This window comes from Canis aureus, chromosome 31 (assembly GCF_053574225.1).
Source record: "Canis aureus isolate CA01 chromosome 31, VMU_Caureus_v.1.0, whole genome shotgun sequence".
In the NCBI taxonomy this organism is placed as follows: Eukaryota; Metazoa; Chordata; class Mammalia; order Carnivora; family Canidae; genus Canis; species Canis aureus.
In genome coordinates, this window is record NC_135641.1 from 37,184,446 (window position 1) to 37,201,948 (window position 17,503).

Sequence of the window (17,503 nt, forward strand, 5' to 3'; positions counted from 1 at the left end):
ATATCCTTTAAGTACCAAGACTAAAGGGAAAATAACATTGAACATACAAAAAAATCAGAGAATACTAGATAAATGTATAAATACTAATATACTGCTATCGTAGTATTATAGTGATACTATATAATTGTGTAATAGAAAAGCACCTGGAGGATGAATTTCATCCAACCAATAAATGGCTGAGAAAACCTAGGCAAAAGGACTTGTCAGAAGCATATCATAAATTTAAATTGTAGAATTTAGGCCATTTTCTATGTTTTGACAAAGTAGAAAAATGCAATTAAAAATGAGAAGGGATGGGGTGCCTGAGTGGCTCATTTGGTTAAGTAACCAATTCTTGATCTCAACTCAGGCCTTCTCAGGGTTGTGAGCTCAAACCCCATGCTGGGCTCCACACTGGGCATGGAGACTAGTTAGGGAGAGAAAAAAGGAATTGTAGAAAAAGAACAATGACTCTCATTTAGTAATACGTGAGAGCTAAAGAATGGACAGAGTAAAAGTTTAAGAAAAAAAAGAGGATTTCCTACAAGATATTAATACAAAGCCATAACTAGAATAAGAATACAAACTTTCCTAAATACCAAAATGAACTTTTTTGCAAAAACAAAGAGGGCACAACACGTGGAAAAGATATACAGTAATTATACCATAATACATGCAAAAACTACAACAAATGACAGAATTAAGTCCAAACATAATACTCATACCAATAAATGTGAATGAGTTTAACTCAAAGTCAAAGGACAATTTCAAAAAGCATTACACTAAATAAAAAGAACACTTTATAATGTTAAAATCCACATTTCACATTTAGGATGTAATAGGCATGAATATCTATACAACACCTAACACAACAATCATGTATATGAAAGAAACACTCAAGGGATGCAAGGAGAAACAGAAACACACTAATAGACTTTAACACACAGTACAAGACAGGTCAAGTGAACAAAAAAAGTAGATATACAAGAACTAAACAACATAAGGTGAGTTTTTGGATATATATTGAATACTACTTCTTAATAATAGGAACAATCTTCTCAAGCATACATGAAACATTCATATGGATATGCAAAAATTTGATCATGTATTAGGTAACAAAGAAAATATCAACAGATAGTATAAAGTTATTACAAACAATGCTTGCCGATCACAATGCAATAAAAATAGGAATTAAAAAGGCAACCAAAAAAGATTCTTCCTTTTTATTGCAATAAAGATATTGCAATAAACAACTCTTGGGCAAAATAGGGAATAGAAGCAAACATTACAGAATTTCTGAAAACTAATAATAGATACATCTGTGGGATTACATTCTAAGCAGTGATCAGAGAATATTTCATAGAACTAAATACCTATATCAATAAAAAATAGTTACATTCCCAACTAAAAGAACTAGGGAAATAAAAACAAAGTAAAACAAAGCCTAAGAAAAAATAAATACAAGAGTAGAATTTTTTTAAAAAAAATTAAAAATCAACATTTAAGAGGTAAAGAACAGAAAAAGCTGGTCAAATTAATGCATAGAGTCCTGGAAAAATGAAAACAACATAGACAAAATATTTGCTAGTTTAATAAAGAAAACAAAGGGGAGAAAGTGCAAATATACAGAATAAGAAGTAACAACAAATAGCTATTGATACAGAGAAAAAAAATCTAAACATAAAAGATGTGACTTCAAATGAAATACATCAGAAAACCTAGAGAATACTTTCTTAGAAAAATATGGTTTAACAATTGATTCCAGTAAAGATGGAAAGCTTACAAAAAAATATGCATACGAGAAATAAAAGTCACCAAAGAATTACTCCACAAAAAAGCACCAAGCTTGGGTGGCTTCATGGAGGAATTGTTAAATTTATCTACATAAAAATAAAAAGTGTTTGCATGATTAAAACAAAAAAGCATGAGAAAAAAAAGATTAAAAAATGGTCCTTAAACATGATATTTAACTTCACTCATTCTGAGAGGAATGCAAATTAAAGCTACAGTGAGATATAATTTCTCATCCATCAGACTGGCAAAAACTCAAAAGCTTGACAATACATTGTTAATGAAGTTTTGGGGAAACAGAGTCTCATATGGTCCTGGTGGAATGTGAATTACCACAAACTTTATGGAAAAGAATTTGGCAATATGTAATAGAAGTACATGCGTATGTCTTTTGACTTAGTAATCCGACTTCTAGGAATCTGCTCTGAAGGTATACTTCAAACAAAACAGATGTGTAAAATCATTCGTTTTAACATTGTCTGTAATTTTGCAAATCACTGACAACTACTTGAATGCCCAAGCACAGCAGATTGACTGGACAAACTATGTATGTCCACACAGTGGAATGCTAGGCTACAACAAACAGGTAGGGGTGGGGGGGAGTGGACGAGGGGGAGGAGAGAGAGAGAAATCTCTATGAACTTCAATACAGTGACTTTGGAAAATGCTAAGTGAAAAAAGAAGAAAAAAGAAAAGAAAAAAAGAAAAAAAAAGAAAAAAGAAAAGAAGAGAAAAAAGAAAAGAAAAGAAGAAAGGAAAGGAAAGGAAAGGAAAGGAAAGGAAAGGAAAGGAAAGGAAAGGAAAGGAAAGGAAAGGAAAGGAAAGGAAAGGAAAGGAAAGGAAAGGAAAGGAAAGGAAAGGAAAGGAAAAAGGAAGGAAGGAAGGAAGGAAGGAAGGAAGGAAGGAAGGAAGGAAGGAAGGAAGGAAGGGAAAAGAAAAGACACTTTGTATCTATGATAGCATCTATAATAAAAAATAATCATTAACAAATGTTAGGATGTGGAGAAACAGGAACTCATATATTGCTGGTGGGAATGCAAAATGATACAGTCACTTAGAAAACAGTATGACAGTTTCCTAAAAAGTATAAATTAATCGCATAATTCAACAATTCCACCCTTAAGTATTCAGCCAAAAGAAATGAAAACCCATGTCAGCAAAAAGACTTGCACATGAATGATCTTAGCAACATTATGCACCAGGGCCGAAAAGGAAGCAACTCAAATGTCCATTAACTATTAAATAAATAAAGAAAACAGGAGTTCATATAATGGACTACTATTTAGCAATAAGAATACTGATAGAATTGCTGACATATGCAATGACATGGACATAAAAACATTATACTAAGTAAAAGAAGCCAGACTCAAAAAAAAAAAAAAAAGCCAGACTCAAAAGATAATATTGCATGATTCTATTTATGTGAAATGCCCAGAAAAGGAAAATGTAGAGAGAAAGGAGCTAGTGGTTGCTTGAAGCAGGGGAGGAGGCAGGGTGTGGCAGGAACATACATGAACTGGGACCAGGCATGAGAAAGTTAACTGGAATGATGAAAATGTTCTAAAACTGGATTTTGGTCAGATTGCACAACTCTTCTCTTTAAAATGAGTGACTTTTGTGGAACTATACCTTAATACAGTTATTTAAAGGATATATATGTGAAATTTATAAATAGGTACAATATGCATCAACAGTGCTGTTTTCATTTTTTTTTTTTTTTAAGGAAGTATATGGAGTGGCCAGGCCTACCAGGTTGCCTTGACTCTCCCAGTTTTAGCACTGCAAGTCCCGCATCCCAGGGAACTTCAGTCCTGTCTCTGTGTGTACGCTACCCTTATTGCAAGAGAAAAGAGGGAAGGGATAAGAATTACCTTTGGTACTTTTCTTCACAAAAAGAAATGGGGGGAAACAGTAAAGTCAGATACCTACGAAGGGGCTGGGGAATGGGGCAGAAGGGATAGGAGTAGCACTTCTCAGTAAACTTTAGGTAAAGTTCTTTTAGAAACATATTAGTGTTCCATAGATTTTAAAAATTAAATCAACAAGGATGTGAAATATGTGTGTAGGGGAAGACCTTAAACTTGGAAAAAACTGAAACAAATGAATCCAATTTATTTCAAATAAATAACAATCACAGTGAGAGAAAAAAGAATTAACCCAAGTAGTTGTTATGAACACAGAGCGTAATTATATATCCTTATTACTGGGCAGAGTACAGGTAGGGAGAGAACTGCAAACAAGCTTTTAAGTGTTTTTTACAGTGACATGGGCAAAAGCAATTCTAAGTACTATTTCAGATGTATTACAGGATTGACCAAGTGAATAAATTGATTTTTTGTAAGGCCAGAATTCTGAGGAAACAGAGACATCGAAATATGGAATGGGAAAGGCAAGAAAGAACCCTGAGGATGGACTGAAATTGGAGGTATTAGTGTGAACTCATGATTTCTGAAATCAAACACAATGTGTATATAAGCACATGTAAAATGTACATGGCACATGCATATTTATGTGTTTATGTACATGCACGTTTCCTATTTCTGTCTGAATAGGCCTAGAAGCAGATGAACCCCGGCAACCAGATCTATGTGTCTAGTATCATTCCCCAGGGTTTCTTGGAGAAATTGCTGATTCCAGATCCTGGAACATCTTTTATTTAAGAGGACGCGCTAAAAAAATAAATAAATAAATAAAACTAAAACGGATGCCACAAGGACAAAGGAGCCAGACTGAAGGAGCTCCTACTGGGCAAATTTAAGACAGTTTAAGCACCGAAGTAATGAATGATAAGCCACTGAAAAAATAGATAATCAAGAGTCCAAAACAATAGTAAATATAAACCTGTACAAGCATAAGTAGAGATGAATGAATGGATGGCTGAGGGAGAAAGGGTTCCTGCTGACAGTAGAACGCTGAATGCCAAACAGTACATGAGCACGGAACGCTGGAGTTAGAAAATCAGCATTTTGCAGCTAGCAAAGACTGATAAGCAAAAATCACCAAAGGCTGCTAAATCCTGGTAGAAAATGTTGATGTTATAGCATGGACTTAAAAAGTCTTATTCAGACTGTTTATTAGACACACAAGGTAAAAAATAATAACAATATATGGGAGAAACTGAAAAACACTTTGACCAGGTGACCAAAATCAATGTCACCAATGAGGAGCAGATAGACACACTATCCCTCCAGATGTGATGCTCTGATGACACAGTATCACCAATGGAGTATTCTGAGAATGTATAACCTGAATCTAATGAGGAACATTCTATTAAGGGTTGGGCGGAGAAGGGGACAAAAGACTGCATCCTCCAAAAATATGTCATATCAATGCCAAAAAGACAAAAGAGGACGTTGAAATGATCCGGAGTAAAGGGGACTTGAGGGCAAACGAACAACCAAATGATAAAAACAAAAATGGTAAGCTCTAAACAATAAGGGAAATCTGGGTAGAAAATGTATTGATGTTCTTTGTATTATTCCTAATTCTTGCCAATTTTTGGCAGTTTAAGTTATTTCTATATAGAAAAGTTAAAAAGAAAACAAGAAGGATGGATATGGGTTGCGAACCTCATGTTTTGCTAACAAGGTTATTAAAACTCCAAACATTTAAAAAAAAAAAAAACAAAAACCTGCCATCTACTATGTCATTTTGTTTAAGAAAAAGTATGAGATGGGACATTTTAAATATCCAAAACAAAGTTATAATACCCAAAAAAAACAATGGTCCTTTAAAATCCATAAATTTATGTTTAAGAAAAAAAACTTATCACATTGTCCTAATTTTTCTCACTTCCCTGTGGACAAGGGGAACTTTTTGTCAATGTGGAGTTAGGGAATCAGTATTCTAAACAAGGTGTGTTTTCAGCAATGGATGAAGTACATATTAGTGGAAAGAGCATGGCGGCAAACACTGAACTCAAATCCTGGTGCCAGAGGTTACCAGCTTGTAACCTAAGTTCCCCTAGCCAGTTTCCTCACTTGCAAGGCAGATAGCTACATCATGGGACTGTTGAGAGATTTTAATTAAATAAATGCACATCTAGAATAGCACTTGACACAGAGAAGGGTGCTCAACAAATGTCTCCTTCTCTTCCTTTTCTTTCTGTTCTCTGGAGATGAATCTGACTGGGGCCATTATTCGCCCTTCCTTGATTGACTCAAACGTGCCCCATTAGGATTATGTAAGGAACTGCATTATCTTGAGAAAAAAGCCTGCCTTCTGAGTAAACTTTCTGATAAACTTCATGAAAACGGAAGCCAGAGATACTGGACAGTGAAATGGAAAGATAGATGGCTTATAAAAAGATGACTTGGGGAATGGCTGGTTACTGGTTAACTGGTGAGTTCTGTTAAAGGGATCAAGACAATTGGAGGGAAGATAGTATTAGTCTATATTAGAAAAGTCTGCTGCTCAGAAAAAGATAAAACAGTATATTTTTCTTTATATATTCACAAGTCTATTTTGCAAACAACCATCTGTCTACTTCCACGAATGAATAATTTATATAAAAAATAAATAGTATTAAAATCACCAATTCCATTTATCAGCTATGTATTTTTGAAAAAAAAAATCAACTCAGTAAAATATCCATAAATTATGAGATTTCAACCAATTGTCTACTGGGTTTTTTGCTTCTTTCCATATATTTCCTGTTCATATCTAATAGGACAGTTTCCTTTTATGTTGCCAATGACAGTAATTCTTTAAAAATCTACTTTTAAAAATAAAAAGCTTAAAAATAACTAAATTGCATCATAGCAAAGAAATTTATATTGCCAAACAGAAATTTCGTTTAACATTTAAAATCTTTATAAAAGATAAACAAAACCTGATTTTCCCTTTATTTTATCATAATTGAAAAATGAAATCACTTAACACGATCACTTGATACATAATTTCCTTAAAACTTCTCTATGGTGAAACAAAGCTCTATATATTTAAAGAGTGTGTATAACATTTATAACACTCATGACAATTTCAAACCAACTAGCATTGATAAAACTTCAAATTACTATTAGTTGTGGCTATTTTTGGAAAAAAGGTACAAAGCTTATTAGGGCCCAGCATATCAGAAAAACTTAACTTTACATTGTCATAGAGTTCAAGAAGTGACATTATAGTGTGAAGACACTATAAGTTGCCATTTCCTTCTCGTAAGTCTCTCAAAACAGGTTGCAAAAATATTCAGTACCTCATATATAATAACTAACAAAAATATTTCCATTGACTACCTTTTGCCCAGAGTGATTAAGGACCAAAAAATAGAATTGTTGCTTTATTATCTGATAAACTGCTAGTAAGCTCCCATTAGAAGTTCTTTAGACATTACACCAAGTCATCTTGGTCTTCTGATCATATATATATATATCCATATATATATATATGTATTTTCAAGTAAAGAAATGTTTAACAGATGTAAACTATTTATTGAATATTTGCCACCAAATATTGTTAAATACATTATCTTGCAGCATATCGCTTTCAAGTTAAAATGTCAAACAAACACCAATATTTACAATTCTTTTAAGGAATGTTATATAATGACACATTAAGGCGTAAATTCTTTTGGCTTATAATTCTTAAAAGAATGATAATAGCAAAAGTGATGCAAAATCTTCAGTGTGAGATTATGATTAAGCTACATTTTACAAAAATATGGTGTAAGATGGCAATAATCCCATTCAACATCCTGGATTAGATCCCTTCAGGAGGGACTGATAATTTATACAGTCAAACTTTAAAATTTACAGATAAAGGCAGTTCAATACTGCCACTGAGAAGTACATCTCTTAACATATACAACTTTCAGGCCACAGTTTTGAAGGTCTGAAGTATCAAGTTGGTTTGATGAATTAGTCGATTGGCACTTATGAACACATTTATTGCCCTGTTTAAAAAAAAAAAAAAAGAAAACCATTAATTTTGCCCAAAAAATTCATCCTTTTAAAATATTTATACTTGATGTCATCTACTAACAGTAGCAATGAAATCAATTTAGAAAAAAAAAAAAGTCAAGTTAGTACTGAGGAACATGTTTTATACTAGCTTGGAATTGAATGGTCCTGCATCATTTGAAACTATCTAGGAATTACTGCCCCCTAGTGGTTCTGTTGGCAATAAGGTGTTGGTGGGCTGCTAATGATAGGTGGCGCCTCAACAAGCAGATCCCATGCCTAGGTTGAACAAATAATGGGCCAAAGAGGATTCAAATGTAGTCTCCGGCTTTGGTTTCATACAAGTTACCAAAATAATATCTGCTCCAGTATTATTCTCAGCCTCAAAATCTCTACATCAAGGGACATAATAAATACTTAACAAAAAGCTAATTAATTACTTCAAATTTGACTTACCCAAATCTCTCTTACTTTCTTTCAAAAACAAAAAACAAAATAAAAAACTATGAGAATTCTAAACTACTTTTAGAATAAATCTACTTTTAAAACAAAATAATCATGTGGTCTCAGTATTTAAGAGCTGACAATATATTTAAAAATGTTCTTAAAAATTACTTTGTGCTGGGGCACCTGGGTGGCTCAGCAGTTGAGCATCTGCCTTTGACACAGGGTATGATCCCGGGGTCCTGGGATCGAGTCCCACATCAGGTTCCCCATGGGCAGCCTGCTTCTCTCTCTGCCTATGTCTCTGAATCCTCTGTGTCTATCATGAATAAATAAAATATTTTTAAAAAATTACTTTGTGCTGCACACCTTTCTCCTATCAGTCCACCTTCATGTGACTGGAACAAAGAACTGTGCCCTAGTCCCACTGTGTGCTCTTATCAGTTTCTCAATATCATAGCTAAAACTTGTATCTTCATCCTAGACATTTCTCAAAAAAGAGGGGCCAGAGAGAATTAATTAAATCAATGCAAATTCATCCCCCTATTGGAAGATGGCTCATAGGTCAGGCTCTATTAACATTTTTCAGTTTTGAGAAAACAGGTACAAAACTTGTGGCACATTATTCATATACAAATAATTATTAAGATGCTACTGGAGAAACAGTAGTAGCAGAGAGCCTGAATAATCCATACACAGAGTACATAACTCCAGATTAATGAAAATTAGGCTTTAAAGGAATTTCTACCTTTTGATGTGCTTATTTCATGATAATTCTTAATTAGAATCAGAAATAATGATCCCATCATGTAAATTATTCTTTTAATGTGTTTTGGTTATTTTGGCTTAGCAATGGAGACCAAGGAAAAACAGATGTTAAGTTTATTTTCAGAACACACCTGCAAGCTTATTAAAACGAAGTCATCAAGGAGCATTTCCCCTAGACTATCTGAACAGTAACAAAACCATTAATAAAATGTAGCTCAGTATCTTTTATTCATAATATAAACGTAAGGATTTCAACCTACTGGAACTGTTAAAAATGACTGAAAATTAACAGACCGTTCTAACATATTTTTATTATTTTTAAATATTACTATAATAATATTGTAATGTTCGACATGGATATAGGGATCTTTAAACTTCAATGGTAAAATAAAATGTTAGAGATCCCTTCCAATTATACATGAAATAATCACCATTTAGATTGCTTTTCTGACTTTAAGCAGTGAGAGAAAATGATCTTGTCTACAAAATTTCTAGTATTCTACTTGAGGTACAAAGAACTCTCTACATAAGGTACAATGTTACAGAAGACAGGGCCTCTTCATCAGCTTATACATTATATGTACATGTGTAAAATGTGTATGTAAAAACATTATTTTGGGGGGGTTTCCCAGACTGTTCTATAGATAATTGTATGTAAATTTAAAAGCAATGTCCAATTTACCTTTTTAGTATACTACTTATCTTATGGAATGACAGTAAAAGCCTCCCTCTTTCCAAACAGTGGGTCACAACCTTTGCAGCACTTTTAAATCACCTGGAACACTTAACACTTTTTATAAAAGACCTAAACCCTGGTCCCCACTCCAAGCTATCTGAATTAGAACCTCTGAAGTTGGGACTAAGGCACTAGAATTTTAAAAAACTAATAAACCAAAGTGATGATCCTAATGTGCAAATGGGATTGAGAACCATTGCTTTTTTTTTTTTTTTTCCATTGCTTTGTTCTTAAGGGACCTGTCAGTATCAGTATTATCTGGAAACTTTTTAGAAATGCAAATTCTTGGTCCCTGGGTGGCTCAGTCTGTTGAACATCAACTCTTGATTTTGGCTCAGGTCATTATCTCAGGGTTGTGAGATGGAGCCTCACATTGGGCTTCCACAGGTAGTCTGCATGAGATTCTTTTCCCTCTGCCCCTCCCCTCACTTGCTCTCTCTCTCTCAAAAAAAAAAAAAAAAGGGAGAAAGAGAAATGCAAATTTTGGGGTCCACCCAAGACCTATAGAATGGAGAGGGATTCCAAAAGCAATCTGTTTTTTAATAAGCCCCCCAGGTAATTCTGATGCTACTGAAGTTTGAGAACCACAGATTCAGGGGCTGGTGAAGTAGGCCACTAAGCCAAATCTCACTCCTTGTGTTTTATATAGCCTGCAAGCTAAGAGTACTTTTGTATTTTTAAAATGGGGGAGATAAAAAAAAGGAATATTATGTAACAGGCAAAAATAATACAAAATTCAAATTTCAGAGTCTATAAAAGTTTTATTAGAACATGGCCATAATGTCACTTGTTTTCACACTATAACTGCTTTTGCACCACCACAGCAGAGTTGAAGTAGGTAGTTCCCACAAGCCCACCATGTCAAAATAGTTGCCACGTGGTTTGTTTCAGAAAAAGTCTGCCAACTTCTGCTCTAGTCTAGTTATGGCTGGATTATCAACCTCTCACTATCTATTTTTAATAGTCTATCTTAGAGACTAGGTAGCTTGAGTATTAACAATATAGTAAAAGGGCTTAATTTATATGGTTTTCATATTATATAAAACCACATAATTTAATTTTAAAAGAAAAAGATGATGAGACTACTTACTTGCCATCTTTAAAATAGGTTTTCAGAGTATCACTGAAACTTTTGGAATACTTTACAAATTCTTTCTTTTGGTGTTCAAGTGCCTATGGACATCAAATAGAGTAAGAAATATTAAATAAGAGAAATAACACAAAAGCCAAAATCAAAGATAAGAGATTACACAGAATATAGAATGGACTTTATATTACAGATTAAAATTTTTACAAGTATTAAATATGTTTTAACTCAAGGACAAAACCACTGGTTAATGATACAAAACTATTTTCCATAATCAAGCCATCTCAGTATTTAATTCAATAAAACAACTAAATGTAAATCAAAATGTAAAGTGGCAGCTTGTAAGGCGTCTACTAAACTTACCCTGCGGTTCTGGTATTGATACTTCTTGAAGACATTATTCACTGTATCAAGAAGTTCCTTTATTGCACTAGCTATATCCCTGTTGGATAAGGAAAAAAGAATTTTCTTAAAATCAGTTATATCTAGAAGAGAGGTGTTATTTTATATATATACATACATTTTAATTTTTTTAAGGATTACTAATCACACTGTTAATTACCTTACTAGCACTGCATCAAGCACAAACATACAAACTGACTAGTTGGCTGGAGTTTTTTTTAAGCCTGTACCCTTCTGTGATGCTGTCTCTTCTCTTGAACAGCTGACCAAACATTCTACAACCAACTTCAATCTTCCCAAATCAGTAACATTTCATTCAGCATTACTTACTCAAATTTCTAAGAATTAGCTCTGCTTCTCATCTCTTCCAGTTACAATTTTTCCTTTCTCTGATGTAGCTGAATTCAATCTACTATATTATATTCCCCACTTTTGCTATGTCATGAACAAGTACGTAAAATTTATATGTAACTCACTTCTGTTTTTATCAGCATTTCAAGTTACATACCTAATAGTTTGGATGTTTATTTTTTTTTAAAGATTGATTTATTTATTCATGAGAGACACAGAGAAAGTGGTAGAGACAGGGAGAGGGAGAAGGGAGGGAGCCTGATGTGGGACTCAATCCCAGGACCCCAAGATCACAATCTGAGTCAAAGGCAAATGCTCAACCACTAAGCCACCAGGTGCCCTAAAATTCTGCTTTAAAAAGGGATTATAAAACTGTGCTTTCAGGGCTAATCAACAACCTGAACATATGCTCCATATGCAATAGATTCCTTAGGTCAAAAGAGCAGTGAGTTCTCACTCACCTGTAAAGAAAAACAAAAAAAGCAAGAGTTTTCTGAATGATACCCCCAGACTTATCATGAATACTGGGAATATACCTGTACTTTAAAACTTAAAAAATAAGCCACCCCCCCCACCCCACCCCCCCCCGGTGATTTTACTGAGGAACCAAATTTCCCAATGTCTGGGAATCTAGAGCCTAGAACCAAGACTCTGGCCAACCTATCAGTGGCCAAAGAGCTTTATAAAGAACTCTATCAAAAGACCCAGACTGTTTATCCCTAGGCCTGATCTTCTCTAAAAATATCTGTGGCAATTTATATAAAATATTACATCATCTACATGTACACAGAACAGTATTTTCATTTAAGGCACTAAGGTCTGCACCAGGGAAGCTAAATTATATTACTAAGGGTTTATTTCCTACAAGAGAAAACAATCAGCACTAAAAAATACTTCAGACAATTAAACAAATTGGAACTGGAGAAAACTTGAGGGTAAAATAACTACAGTGTAATTATAAACAATTCTGGAGCTAAGTGATTCTGTGAAAAGGGACATATAGTATGGGTACAGTAGGATGAAATTTTAGCAATTTGCAGCTTTTGGTGCGATAACTTTGTGGAAATATATACTCAAAAGAGGACAACAGACATCAGATGAATGTAAACATATATCTTATCAAAAAAATTGCATGGAATAGGAGGCTTTCTAATCCTGTAACCCAAATTTATATATTTATGTGAACATTCGAAAGGAAGGAAATTCCTATGCTGTCTATTTATAGTTAGGTCTAGACTGGACACCTCTGGAAAAGCTACTCTGAAAACCATCAGGGAAACCAAACTCTGGTGAATTTTAGCATGTGGATATGTAAATGCAGATTATAAAGAGTAAATAGATAAACGCATGGCTTTCTGGTTTATTAAGTCACAAGTCTCTACTAGTCATCCATTACGATGTATCAGACCTAAAAAAAAAACCCTATGAATTATATTTATTAAATATTTGCATAAGCTTAAATGTAGTCAAACAGAAACATTCATTAATCAAAAGCACTTTTAACATATTTGTTTGCTGGATCATTTTTCCTAATCAACTCCACAGAGAAAAGGGTAAAAAAAAAAAAAAAAAAAAAAAAACCTCTTATTTCACAATGCTAGTATGTGCTGTGAATGCATATATTGGGTTCTGCGTGAAGCATTTTATGTATAGCTTTTCCCTCGATTCTTACAACTGTTACCCTCATCTTCACAGCTAAATCTTAGAATAGAAATTCAAACCTAGCTCTGCTAACATATACAAAAATACCTGGATATTTATTAGCTGACAGGAATCATTTTTCTACTTTAATATAACCTATGAAATCACATATAGTACTTGGTATAAAAGTACCTGACACATACTTATTGAAACTAAAATAAATGAAGAAGATACCTTAAGTATGAAAAAGTAAAATATTTTAAAGAAAAAACAGTGACTGCACAGTAATGTTGTGCCTAAAGGATAAGCCATTTTTTATTTTGGTGCAATTTTATCCACTAATTTGTTCAACAACCATGTATGTATCAAAATGTGTCAGTATATATCAGAGATATGAATAATTTTACAGCTTACCAATCTATGTTAATTTATATGCGGTTGAATTGTAGTCTCACATATATTATCAACAAACTTTCCATGGCCAATTATATCTCCTAAAATGCTTAAAAAATTAATTTTAATTGCCAATACTCTTAAATGTAGTTGTGCTGAGTATGCTCCAGAAAACAAAAGTGAAATATTACTACTGCCCCTAAAATGAGAGACAAACCCCTAAATTCAGCCTCTGTCAATGACTGTAGATAAGACTCTTCGGCTCCTGACCTCAACTTCCTTATGATTAAAATGTGGCTGTTTATACAGTGCTTTTCAGACCTATTTCTCTAAAGCCACAACGGGTTTAGCAGAGATGCACTGGGGACTCCCCAGAAGGGTAAGATGGTGTCAAAATAGCAGGATGAAGGCTCTGGGCCTAACATATCTACCCCAGGTTCAACCACAACACTCTTCTCTCTCTTACCTACTGGCATTCTATATTAAAATATCCTTTATCACACCTCTTCTAGATTGCAGAAACTGTTTTCAATCACTGGGTTAGGCCTGCATGACATATCTCAGACTGAGAAGCAGTAGAAGACCATGGAGTCTGTCTGCCTGGGTTTGAACCCAGATCTACCAATTTACCAGCTCTCTGATCTTGGAAAAGTTACTTAACTTCTTCACCTGTTATAGCAGTGCTATAATACAGTAATATACGTAAAGTGCTTAAAAAAGCACTGAGAACATAATCCAAGTGACTACTATCATTAAGATGATATTGATTCCATAAACCTCTCCTTCAATGACACGAGGCAAAATTTGCAAAAAATAAAAATATTATTTTTAAAATGTCAGATCTTCATAGAAATGTAGTATAGATTGTAAATATATGATCATCAAAACAAATTAATATCTTACTAAATTATTTGAAAACTCTAAAAATAAGTTGTCTAAGCAACCATGCTCCAGATCACTGGCAATTTATCCTTTTATGAGCAAAATATGTTTACTTTATGTTAGACTAAAAATAAAAATCCAAAACAGTTAATTCTCTTCCTTTTTCACATATTAAAAATAGTTAAAGGAACCTGAGGCTTCCTATAAAGGTAAAATATTTACCTCAGGATTTGTTCTCTGACATGAATTTTAGCTAGGCAATGAAAAGTCTTTTTCATACTTTCAGGTTCTCAATTAGAAGACCTAAAAGAAGAGGATCGCTCTTTGATAGCTGGGCTGAGTACCCATCACAAAGCATTACTTTCTACAATGGGATATTTTTCCCCATAGCACTCACAACAGGTGCCCAAACTAGCTAAAATAGCATCTTGCAATGTGAATTACAAAGACTACTATTTCCAAGAGATGTTAATATTTACAAGTGAACCTTTTTGCATTCTTTAAAGATACAAAGTATGACAACACAGCCTCTTCCAGACAGACAGATAGATAGACAGATAAATAAAAAATAAAAACAAAAAACCTGTACTAATGAATCTTTCCTGTTCAGCAATTTCTACCTGTGGTTTAACCAAAAGGTTGCACCGATATTGCCACTCTAATTCCCCAATCTTTTTTGTTTTATCTGCAGTGAGGCTGAAGAAAATGATGAGACTCTACTTATCTAGAAATTATCTATTTTCCCCTAGTTCTCCCACCCTCTCAATCCTGGAGGACAGTGCCCCTGGTTTGAGAACCACTACTCAAGGATTCAAGGATGACCCTTCTTGCTGCTGCTCACCAGTCAGCCTCCTGGCCCCATGCATATTTTCAGTCTTGTGTAACCTGCATCCCCAAAAGTAAGGATTTGGAGGTTTACAGTTTGCCGAAATTAAAAACACTATTCAAGAAGAAGAATACGTTACTTATCCTAATGACTTCTACCGTTTCTGAAACAAAAAACAATATTGGTGTCCTTTGTTACCAATACTATAATCTATCTAACTTTATTCACTTTAATAAGATGTTACATTTTTGCATTATTTTTTGTGGTTCAAACTACATTCCAATTTATGTACATTTCATCTGTTTTTATATTAATATTCTAAAAAATGTTATCACACTCTAAAGCCAAATACCACAGCTTAGAAGTTAATACTCAATATGTAGCATTTAAAAGTTTCAAGTTTGATTTCAAATTAATATTTCAGGGATCCCTGGGTGGTGCAGCGGTTTAGCGCCTGCCTTTGGCCCAGGGCCCGATCCTGGAGACCCGGGATCGAATCCCACGTCGGGCTCCCGGTGCATGGAGCCTGCTTCTCCCTCTGCCTATGTCTCTGCCTGCCTCTCTCTCTCTCTCTCTCTCTGTGTGTGTGACTATCATAAATAAATAAAAAAATTTAAAAAATTAATATTTCAATTTAAAATTAATGTCATACCAAAATAAAACACCTAGGATGAGTGGTTCCTTTGAAGCACTTTGAAATAAAGAAGAACCCAAAGCCAAAAGTTGCTTACTTGATTGTCTGCAGGAATCTCACTCTGTCATTGATCTCATCCGGGATCTTACTGAGAATTTGTTTAAGTGCTCGTGCCTTTTCATTTAGGTCCTGGAATTCTGGTTCTGGTCGTTCAATCATATACTCTGATAAAATAAATTTTTAAATATATAAATAAGTAGATAGATAGACAGATAGCATCATGCAACTCCCTGCCAAATTCAAGTCTACAAATTCCCAGTGTTGGTTAAAGATGTAGAAGGGGGAAAGAAAGGTCAGATGACTAGGAAAGACAAGCAGAATTCATTAAAGTTCAACTTAGTTCAGAAATAATTTTGGCTCTCTCCAAAGTAAAGTATGAGAACATGAAAACTATAAACATTTTCAATTTGGGATAAATGGAAATTCCATGAAATCTTAAAAAAACAAACAAACAAGACAGGCTCAATCAAATTTATCAGGCCTCTGAAGCTGTATTTCATAAGGCAACCTTAAAGTAGTGACATTCATAACAAATATAATGGCAACATATATCTGTCACTGGAGAAAATGAACTTAATAAAAACCTTTATGTTGAATATGTAATGGATTCCTGATATCAAAACCCAAATAATCTATGAATACCTTCAGCACATTTCTGAAATCTCAAAAACACAAAGTAATTGATAAAGATTTTTTCCTGCTATCACTACAGTAATAAGAACAACAGTAAGGATGGAGAGGAAAGCGGGAGGGGCGGAAGGCCCATTCGTCAAATAAAGACTTGGAGGAAGTGCTTTTCAACAACTGTAAGAAAATTAAACAAGATTCTGACTACCTTCTACATCATCAGCTGCCATTCGAAGAAGGGACTCTGTGAAGTTAACTTCTACACTTTTTTTCTCTAAAATTTTCATGATGATGTCTTGTGTGAGTCCTGGATTTTCTTTTTCAGCCTATAAAGAAGAGAAAACTAGTTTTAAAACACAGAAGCTCAATCAGCACTTTAAAGCCAAAACTTAATTGTTTAGAACCTGCTGGAAACTTCTGGGAGTGATCAACTTACAAAAGCAGAAATCTTTGTAAAGTAGGTGTGATGATGGCATTCACTTATGTTTTGCCAGAGTTTATGCATGGGTGACTTCTTATTATAGTCATGGTCCCATTTGCCATTTGAACATAAAGTACTTAACATTTCCTATTTCTCTTCTACACTCACTTGCAATCAAACTGGTAACAAAAATAGAAATAAAAGATTATATATATTTTAGTAATCCATCAATTACTCTGTTCAGTAGTTTAAATACACTAAGGATTTTAAGCTTTTTTTTCATTAGCTAATATTCCAATTTAAGGATCAAGCAATAACTTATCTTACCAGTACTTTGCAGATTCTTTGCATTTAAATGAACAGAATGTCAGGAAAAACAAAAGCAAAACAAACAAACAAAAAAAAGGATTTCTTTTGTAGGTTTTATTTAAGCTATCTAATCCTTTAACTAGTTTTCCACATAAAGATTTTCATTGCCTATTTTATTTTTGTGGCAAGAGTATTTCCTTTTGTAGCAAAAATACCTGTAGCAAGAATAATTTACCAAACATCATTTAATACTTT

At 33.8% G+C, this 17,503-nt stretch overlaps 1 protein-coding gene across 2 annotated transcripts in view; it reads right to left on the reverse strand.

Moving 5' to 3' along the window:
* Window positions 1-7,178: 7,178 nt before the first annotated feature.
* PDCD10 (programmed cell death 10) overlaps window positions 7,179-17,503 on the reverse strand; it is a 41,624-nt gene continuing 31,299 nt past the window's right edge. The window contains exons 1-6 of one of the 2 annotated variants that reach the window (XM_077880221.1): window positions 16,955-17,091; window positions 16,727-16,844; window positions 15,929-16,055; window positions 11,066-11,144; window positions 10,706-10,788; window positions 7,179-7,660 (exon numbers count right to left, since the gene is read on the reverse strand). In XM_077880221.1, the coding sequence (XP_077736347.1) occupies window positions 7,579-7,660; window positions 10,706-10,788; window positions 11,066-11,144; window positions 15,929-16,055; window positions 16,727-16,844; window positions 16,955-17,083 (618 nt within the window). In that variant the 5' untranslated portion in view covers window positions 17,084-17,091 and the 3' untranslated portion in view covers window positions 7,179-7,578. Of the gene's footprint in view, window positions 7,661-10,705; window positions 10,789-11,065; window positions 11,145-15,928; window positions 16,056-16,726; window positions 16,845-16,954; window positions 17,092-17,503 lie in introns of those variants that run through there. The other variant, XM_077880220.1, reaches the window with a different exon arrangement.